The following is a 9,896-nucleotide window of genomic DNA, read 5'->3' as shown; positions in this document are numbered from 1 at the left end:
AGTTTGGTTTAAAAGTCTAGTTTCAGAACAGTTCACCTGATTCAGAGTATGTGTGTGTGTGTGTGTGTGTGTGTGTGTGTGTGTGTGTGTGTGTGTGTGTGTGTGTGTGTGTGTGTGTGTGTGTGAGTGTGTGTGTCTGATTAATTCCATGAGGGATGGATCATGTAAATTGTAAACACATTTCTAATGTGTTTAAAGTTTAATTGATTCTGTGTTTAGCATCATAACTGAAGTCTCTGTCCATCTGTCTGTCTGTCTGTCTGTCTGTCTGTCTGTCTGTCTGTCTGTCTGTCCGTCCGTCCGTCCGTCCGTCCGTCCGTCCGTCCGTCCGTCCGTCCGTCCGTCCGTCCGTCTGTCTGTCTGTCCGTCCGTCCGTCCGTCCGTCCGTCCGTCCGTCTGTCTGTCATCCTCTAACACAGCTCAACAGGCTGAACCAATCAGCTGTCAGAAACAGAGAGCTGCTGTAATCACCACCAGTCACAGAGTAGTTTCCGTGGTAACACAGTCGGACAGGTGTGAAATGTGTCCTGCCGTCTGCTGTTAACTACCTGACAGCTGAAGTCTTGCAGCCACATGGACCACATGAAGGACCACAGAGTCTTGATGGGCACTGCAGTTGGAGACAGAGCTCTCCGGTTGCTAGGATACGGGGAGAAAGGTGGTGATGATGGGTGTGGTTTTTGGGTCAGGAAGTGGAGTTATGCTAGGATTTTATCCCTCATCCACGTCCCTGAACGTCTTAACACGTCTGTCATGTTCTGATGTTGATGTTGATGATTTCTGTGTCCATGATGTTTTTACCTCTTGAGGAAAAAAAACTTTAATACTTTGTTTAATACTCTCTGCAGCTGTTTCACCACCACATGTTCATGAGCAGAGTCTCTCTTTCCTTTGTGCAGCACATTGTAGCAGAACAGTGTCAACAACACACACAGACATCCACACTGACCTCAGTCTGGACTAAACTTTATTTAGTGTCTTGTCCAGTCTGAATCTGCACTAACACTCCTGTGGAACAGGAAAGTGAAGGTTCTGATCTGAGACTGACTCCATGATGCTGAGATCAGGACTCTGTGGGGGCCAGTCCATCTGCTGCAGGACTCCAGGTTCTTTTGGTCTCCGAAGATAGTTGTTTATGACTCTGTGTGTTTGTCCTGAATGAATCTACACCAATCAGACACCTCCTGATGGGACTGATGATGATGGAGAAGTCTTGTATGTTATTACACAATGTGGATTTGAGACCCTACAGGACTTCATCTGGACCCTTCCAGGCAGAAAGTCTGATATAGTGGATTCTGCAAATATCTTAGAATAATGCCAATAAACCAGAACAGACAGGGACTCTCTTGATCTCTCTCTGTCAAGCATGATGAGATCCACATCTTTACCTGCCACTTGATTGACAGTTCACCTGAGCTGTTCGTGGTGGAGCTCTCCAGTGAACTGCCATCCCAGAGTGCTTTGCAATTAAACAAAGTACTAAAAAGAATCTTTGAATATTAACCCCTGATGAAGATGACTGGCAGAGATGTGCTGGTGGAGTTAGAGGAGGTTTGAGACGACAGTCAGACTCCAGGTGATTCACCTGATCAGTCACCTGGGAGACGACCAGACACCACAGCCTGTGACTCGTGTGCTTAGTATGATGGTAAACCAGTCAGCCAATTGCAGAGCTTCTCTTTGACCTCTGCCATCATCGGTAGAGGAGCTGTGGGATTGGTTAATGAGAGCACAGAGAAGACATCCTGCAGCGTCTCAGAGTGTGGTGGAGACAGCGATGCGTTCATGTGTGCAGCAGTTTGTAGTAAAAAGCAGAACACATTAAAGAGATGTATGTTGTAATTGTGTGTTGTTGTGCTCGGAGCGGAGGTGTGATTAGTGTTCGCAGTGTAACAGTGGGAGACTGTACAAACAGTGTGACTGCTGAGAGTAAGGCTTCATTACTGAGACTCCCACAGAGGCTACAGCATCACTGCAGATCAGGACTCTACAGGGAGCTGAGTTAAAACACAGAGGCTGTGGAACGTTCTCTCTGCAACACACAACGTTCCACAGGGTTCCACACTCTGAAGAATAAACCTCAAACACACAGGTCACAGTTTAAAAGAAGTTTTTATTCTAGTCTTCAGATGACCAATTTATTTCACCTAAAGTTAAAGATCTATGACTCTGACCAGAACCAGAACCAGAACCAGACTCTATGGATCAGAAGCAGACTCTACAGACCAGAACCAAACTATACTGACTAGAACCAAATTCTACTGAGCAGAACTAGACTCTACTGACTAGAGCCAGACTTCAACGACTAGAACCAAATTCCACTGACTAGAACCGGATGCAAATGACTAGAACCAGACTCTTCTGACTAGAACTCAGTTGACTAAAATCAAATTCAAATGACAAAACCCAGAGTCTTCTAACTAGAACAAATCATTTCTGACAGGAACTTTACTAAGGAGAATCAAACTGACCAGAACCAGACTCTACTGACCAAACTATGGACTACTACCAAAAATCCAAACTGGACTGACTAAAATCAAACTTAAGTTAAATTAACTTAAGCCCAGATTGAGACTTGAATGGCTGGGACCAGACTTGAGTAACTCTGCCTGTTGTTGTCTGAGAAAATTAAAGACAGAACATTTTTTAAATAATCTTCATTGGTCGTTTTATGCCTTTATTACATATTGATAAGAGGGAGATAACAGGAAGTGGGTCTCCGGTCAGACTTGAACTGAGGACTCTCGTGGTCCACATTTTAACCCCTGAGCCACAGGGACAGTCTGTGATATCACCACAGACTCAGCCATTACAAGAGTATTTATGGTCAGCTCCTGTGGGCGTGAACAGACGGGACTCTTTCCAGGGTGAGGCTGAATTCAGAGGAAGACGTGTCAACAGGAGTAGACGAAGGTTTAACTTGAGTGACAGGTTTTGGGTTTCTGCTGAGACCTGCAGAGATCCAGGGGGGAACTCTGGCCCAACAAAAGACAAACTGAGAGACCGGCAGTCAGAGTTGTGTTGTGTTAGTTGTGTTTCACGCAGTTTCTGTGTGTCAGTAGCTGTGAGTCAACTTTCAGATTGGTGATGTCATCAGAGAGCTGAACGCCATCACACACATAAGCTAAACCTGAGGCAGGTTTCACCGCTCTGTTCAGGTTGTTCAACACAGGAAAGAAAAACAGTGAGCAGCTGTAGACGCGACTGTGTGAAGGAGCAAAAGATCTGTGTGTGTGTTTGTGTTGTTCAGTGACAGACCAGCAGGACGACGTCGTCTCGATGTGACCAGCAGCGCCGTCACTGACTGAGACACCAAACAACCGACAAAAACAACACAGTTTGACTCAGAGAGAGACACAGAACAACCACAAAGAGACACAACAACCACAAAGAGACACAAAACAACCACAAAGAGACACAACAACCACAAAGAGACACACAACAACCACAAAGAGACACAACAACCACAAAGAGACACAGAACAGCCACAAAGAGACACAACAACCACAAAGAGACACAGAACAACCACAAAGAGACACAGAACAACCACAAAGAGACACAACAACCACAAAGAGACACAACAACCACAAAGAGACACAAAACAACCACAAAGAGACACAACAACCACAAAGAGACACAACAACCACAAAGAGACACAAAACAACCACAAAGAGACACAACAACCACAAAGAGACACAAAACAACCACAAAGAGACACAAAACAACCACAAAGAGACACAACAACCACAAAGAGACACAACAACCACAAAGAGACACAAAACAACCACAAAGAGACACAACAACCACAAAGAGACACACAACAACCACAAAGAGACACAACAACCACAAAGAGACACAACAACTACAAAGAGACACACAACAACCACAAAGAGACACAACAACCACAAAGAGACACAAAACAACCACAAAGAGACACAACAACCACAAAGAGACACAAAACAACCACAAAGAGACACAACAACCACAAAGAGACACAAAACAACCACAAAGAGACACAAAACAACCACAAAGTGACACAACAACCACAAAGAGACACAAAACAACCACAAAGAGACACACAACAACCACAAAGAGACACAAAACAATCACAAAGAGACACAACAACCACAAAGAGACACAAAACAACCACAAAGAGACACAACAACCACAAAGAGACACAAAACAACCACAAAGAGACACAAAACAACCACAAAGAGACAAAACAAACACATATTGTGTTGATGTTGGTTTTAATTTGGTGAAACTTTGTTGACTGACTCTGTTTTACTGTTGAACAGCTTCTGTTCAGACTTCACACATCATAAAAACACTGCCAGCATGTTCCAATACAAATATCAAAAAAATGTATCAATACCTGATATAGAGGGAGAAGAATGAGAGGGGCCAGCTGGGGTCCGCGAGCCTCCAGCTGAGAAACTGTGTGTCAACTGAGCAGCAGGAAGGAATGATCAAGTGTCTGAAAACGGATCATTTGACTAAAGGCAGTGGAAACATCATCATCATCATCATCATCAGTCACCCATGACACCCCCCCCCCCCCCCCCCCCCCCCCCCCCTCCCCCGCATCCATACACGGTGATCAATGACGTAAGCGGGGCTTTATAAGAGCCGCTGTGACGGGGCAGACCCAGAAGATCCGTCGACCCGCAGATAATCACACAGACAGGTGATGAAGATGGTCTCCTCCTCGCGCCTCCGCTGCCTCCTCCTGCTCCTCCTCTCCCTCACTGCCTCCATCAGCTGCTCCTCCGCCGTCCAGAGAGACGCCAAACTCCGCCTGCTGCTGCACCGGACCCCGCTGCTGGGCTCCAAACAGGTCCGACACTCACACACACTCAAACACACTCACAAGGACAGACACAGGGACAAAGAGACACACAGAGACAGACACTGACAGAGACAGGGATCAGAGGGACATTCCTTCAGTGAAAGTTGTAAAAACTAAACCATGAAGTAAAATGTTGGCTGATCTTCATTATAATTTACATTTTAAATTCTAATGTTTGTGACTCTTTAAAATATTTGAATGTTGAACAGATTTATTCATCAATAAATAAACTTTCTCTCTTTCTGAAGATCAGATTTGAATCATTTCAGATGTTTGGAAACTGTAATTAGAGGGTTCAGACCGACAGGAGGACAGAGGATGTTTCTGTCTGTCTGTCCTCACAGTGAGATACGTTTATATTTCAGTGTCATTTATTTTCAGATTATTTAAGATGATTTATCTTTATTATTCGTTCTTGAATAATTAATCAAACAACAATAATCAATCAATGATAACTGGATCCAAACATCAGGTCTCTGTTGTCCGCTCACTGAGTGTTAATTATTTCCTTTGAATTGTTTTAACTGAACAGAACCAGTTCAGACATTCAGACCAGAATAAAAGACCTCGTATAGAACAAGGTTTTCATTTGTTTAGTCTGTCAATCTGCTCTTAAAAAAAGAAAATGTATTGATTAATCTGCTGATTGATTAATTGTTCAGTCTGTAAAATGTCACAGAACTTTTGTGAGCCTAAGATGGAAAACAGAAAGTTGAACACTGACAGGTTTGTTTGGTGTTTTTCTTAAAAAATGACTAAAAAGTTTGACCAGCTATTAAAATCATCCAAGATTAATTTCCTATTGATCAACTCGTGTGATAATATTTCATAACTTCATATATTTCAGCTCTTGTTTCAAACATTTCCCAAAATCTCATTTCACCTTCCTCTCTTTTTCTTCTTCTTCCTCTGCAGCAGAAACCTGCTCTTTTCTTTCACAGAGAACTCTCTGTCAGTAACAGTCTCAAATATTCTAATCTCATGTCAAATGTCAAATGTTTCTGCTCATTAGAATAAAATTGAAGTTTTACAGCTCAGTCAGATGGGAAAACAAGAACAGGCTCTTATACTGAAATATAAATGTTTGCTGCAGAGAACCTCATTGTGTGCTGGACTCACGATGCTCAGACTGAACCTGAATATGTCCCGTTGATAGGAGACTTATAGACCTGATCCTGATGTACCGCAGAGACATTTATCCTCATGTTCATGTGGTCCAAGCTGCGGTCACAGTCTCTCACCTCCACCGGTCTGAGACAGGCAGAGACCAACATCAGCTGGTTTAACTGATCTGGTTTAAGTGAAACTAAAACCAGCTGGTTGGTGTTCAGAATTGACTGATGTGATCTCAGTCTTCATGCAGCGGAAAAACCTCACAACTGAACAGAGGCATCGATCAGATGCTGAGAGCACTCAGCTTTTATTTTGGTGAGTTCACTCCAGGAAAGGAGTTTCTGCTTCATGGAGCATCATCATCATCAGCCTGCAATGACCAGCAGAAGAAGAGTTCAGTGGAATCTCTGCTTTTCTATAGTTGATGATCAGGATCAGGATCAGGAGTGTCCAGTCCAGTCTCTGGTCCAGTCCAGTCTCTGGTCCAGTCCCGGTCTGTAACTGAAGTCTATTCAGATGAGAGGTTGGATGTTTATTTATTAGATGAGTCTGAGTTTGCATTTATAAAAACAAACACACATCGTCAGTTGTTTGTGTATCTGTAGGTGTTCCTGACAGTGATGATGTCAATCTTCACCAACAACAGAAGAAGTGTGACGTTACAGAATTAGACCAAACAGAATATCATCAGTCTGCTCCTACAATTATTATTTATTAAGGTCAATACAGTAGACCAATTGTCGCATCCCGTTTGCAACAGTCTGAATGAAGCATGAACAGCATGAATATCATCCAGGTTTTTGCAGAACCGCCTAACATCAGTGTTTTTCTCAACTGTACTATCGCTGACAATGTTCTCTTTCTCACTTTAAGTGGACCTTGAATTCAGATTGTTTTTGTCAGACAGTTGAAAACCTTAAAGCAGGATCTTACTTTCATCCTTCATGTTAAAGGTTCTAAGATAAGAGGTTTAATTTTTTAATGGACATGACATCATCATTTTATCAGTTACACGGCAAGAAAACGGAATAAATCTGCAGAGTCCAAATGTCTAAAAGATTTCAGTCTTTATGTCCTTCATCATTAAACTGTCTTCTTCAACTTCTTCCAGGATGTGGAATGTTCCTGGTTTTAATGTGGTGTGGTTTGATCTTTCAGGACTTGTCCTGCTCCTCCCTGGTTCTGGTCTTTATCTGTAATATTTCTTGTTGTGTGTTCAGGACCTGTCCCGCTCCTCCCTGGTTCTGGTCTTTATCTGTAATATTTCTTGTTGTGTGTTCAGGACCTGTCCCGCTCCTCCCTGGCGGAGCTGCTCCTGTCGGACCTCCTGCAGGTGGAGAACGAGGCTCTGGAGGAGGAGAACTTCCCTCTGGCTGAAGGAGAACCTGAAGACATTCATGTTGATCTTGAACGAGCCGCCGTCGGCACCGGGCCGCTGCTGGCTCCCCGAGAGAGGAAAGCTGGCTGCAAGAACTTCTTCTGGAAGACCTTCACCTCCTGCTGAGAGCCCCCTCTTCATCCTCCATCATCCTCATCCTCTCTCAACTCCACCACCCCTCCTCCTCCAGACGCTGTACAGACACTGTGTGGATCAGACTGTCACTGATTAGTTTGGATGAATTGTTAGATTTTCTGAACTGATTCTTTCTGAATGTAAACTTGATGAAACTATTTTTAATTGTTGGTTTGAATAAAATCTGTTTGAGACAAACGGCTGCTGCTGTCTGCTGATGGAGGAGGAGGAGGAGGAGAGGAAATAAAAGTCTTCATCAGGATGAAGATCTGCAGGTTTTTATTGGAGCTGATTAAAGTGTGAGCTGAGGGGGAGATTCACCGACGAGATAACAGTTAATGAAGGGTTAATAATAAACAGAGGAGACGCCATGGCAACAAGAGGAGAAAGGCTTTGTTTTAATCAGTTCTTTCTCACTGATCAGATAATAAGATATGAGGTTATTGATCCCCAGAGGAGAAACTCACATCACAGCAGCACAGCGACAGATTGAGGAGACAGGAAGCACATACACACGTATTTCAAAGTAAAGGTATATATATATATATATATTGCCAAACCTTTTTTCAACCTATATGTAGCCAGATGTGTCTGAAGATCCATGATGAAGATGATGATGATGAAGTGTCACACAGTCACATAAACACATTAATTTATACAACACAACAAACAGGACACGAGAGATCAAACTTAACTATTTCAACATCTTGTGAATGTGATGTTTGAATGTTTGATTCAAACATCACATTCAACATTCAACTTCATAATAAGAAAATAAAGTTTTACCCAGATCTGAGCAAACTGTAGAGAAACTGAAGATGATCTTTAAGGAAGTTTTTCACTCAGGTCAACAAGAGTTTACTAAAAACAACATATGAACCCTTGTCTGTAATTTTACTGATGTCCATCCAGGTAATTCACACAGATTCAGATGAACTAGATCACAATCACTTCTTCTACCTTCTCAATCACTGACGCATCACTGTAACCTACTATCAGCTGTGTCTCAGTTCAGGGACCGACTGAGTCACAGCAGCGTGACTAGGCTGTTCCATTTGAAAGGCTCCTTCAGATGCATCCTTCTTTTCCTGGACAACCAACTCTCCAACAGGTGGATCCTTCATGGTCCAATCTATCCCAAGATTCATTGTGCTCCGGTAATGAAAACAATGTCAGCAAACAACACCGACAGAGAGCCTGAAGATACAATTGTTAAATGTAAGTAATGGCTTTCAGCTCAGTTCTACAGCTAATGGTACAACTGTTAAAACCAAGAGACTTAAAACCTCAAGTTTTTGTCAAGGTTGCTATGCAACAGTGTTGTGAATTGTTTGGTTCAAAGATGCTAAATAATATGGTTCATGTTTGTTGTTTGAATCAGTCTATGTAATAAATGTATAAGCAGATAATGGTAATGATTTAGTATTACAATGAACAGTGTTGAGAGGAAGTGTAAGGAAGTAACCTGTGTAATAGAAAAATCATATTCTGCACTTTGTATAACCTGGTTTGATCCATGAATGTGAATCTGTTCCCACATGTATGATCTGGTTCTGTCCGCTACAATCTAGGGAGTAGTTTATCCTTGAACACACACCTGCTTCTTCCAGCAGTTAGACAGTCAGGATTGTTCACACACACACAGATCCTGACCCTGCTTACTTCTTTCTTTTTTTTCAGTCAGTCAGTATTTGCACTCTGTGTGACTGTACACTGATCCTTTGCAAAGCTCTTATTAAAATATATAAAGGGAACTTGATCATTTTGTCAACTGTTCATTTTCAGATTTCCATCACACCTGTCGAGGTTTTGTCGCTAGCTTAGTGAAGTTATGAAGTGGAGACATCTGGTGCACGAGCCTGTGTAGTTTACTTCAGTCTTTGTAAACTGCAGCTTACTAGCAAGTAAAATGTTCGGTTTGAAAGACACTCGGTTGTTCATTGCTCAAACGTTCCACTACACAACAGACAGGAGCTGCGCTCGGTGACACAACAGTAGGGGAGTTATGATACGCTTTAAATAAGTAGTACAAGAATACAAAGAAGACATGGCGTATGAATACGCTTCAATATAAAAAGGTAAGAAAGTAAAGCCCTCATGATCATTTTATCTGACAAGTTGTCACATATCTGTCACATGCAGCATCAATTTCTTATTAAAAATGCACTACAGATAGTTCAAACTAAATATTTAACATCACTGTCAACTGTCAACTGTCAACACAAATTATCCACAACATCAATGATCGCAGGTTTAACAGCACCTTACTTTTCAGAACTTTATCTTCTTGTTTGTTGCTGTTACCGTTTGTTTTAATCCACGGTTTCAAGTCCTGTAGAAATAGTATTACTCCTCCATGAAGTCCACTAGCATAGCGTCTATGAACACACAGCGCCGATCCAGAACACTGTTTGCTCG

The 9,896-nt window shown here is 42.4% G+C and overlaps 1 protein-coding gene across 1 annotated transcript; it reads left to right on the top strand.

Moving 5' to 3' along the window:
* The first annotated feature begins 4,643 nt into the window (after window positions 1-4,643).
* Window positions 4,644-7,740, top strand: sst1.1 (somatostatin 1, tandem duplicate 1). Its single transcript, XM_056374556.1, has 2 exons — window positions 4,644-4,840; window positions 7,248-7,740. The coding sequence occupies exons 1-2, from the start codon at window positions 4,694-4,696 to the stop codon at window positions 7,467-7,469; spliced, it is 369 nt and encodes a 122-aa protein (XP_056230531.1). The 5' UTR covers window positions 4,644-4,693; the 3' UTR covers window positions 7,470-7,740.
* The last annotated feature ends 2,156 nt before the right edge of the window (window positions 7,741-9,896 follow it).

The sequence above is a fragment of the Seriola aureovittata genome, chromosome 4 (assembly GCF_021018895.1).
Source record: "Seriola aureovittata isolate HTS-2021-v1 ecotype China chromosome 4, ASM2101889v1, whole genome shotgun sequence".
Lineage (NCBI taxonomy): Eukaryota > Metazoa > Chordata > Actinopteri > Carangiformes > Carangidae > Seriola > Seriola aureovittata.
The sequence above is the reverse complement of the archived record's forward strand: the minus strand, read 5'-3'. Positions and strand labels throughout refer to the sequence as shown.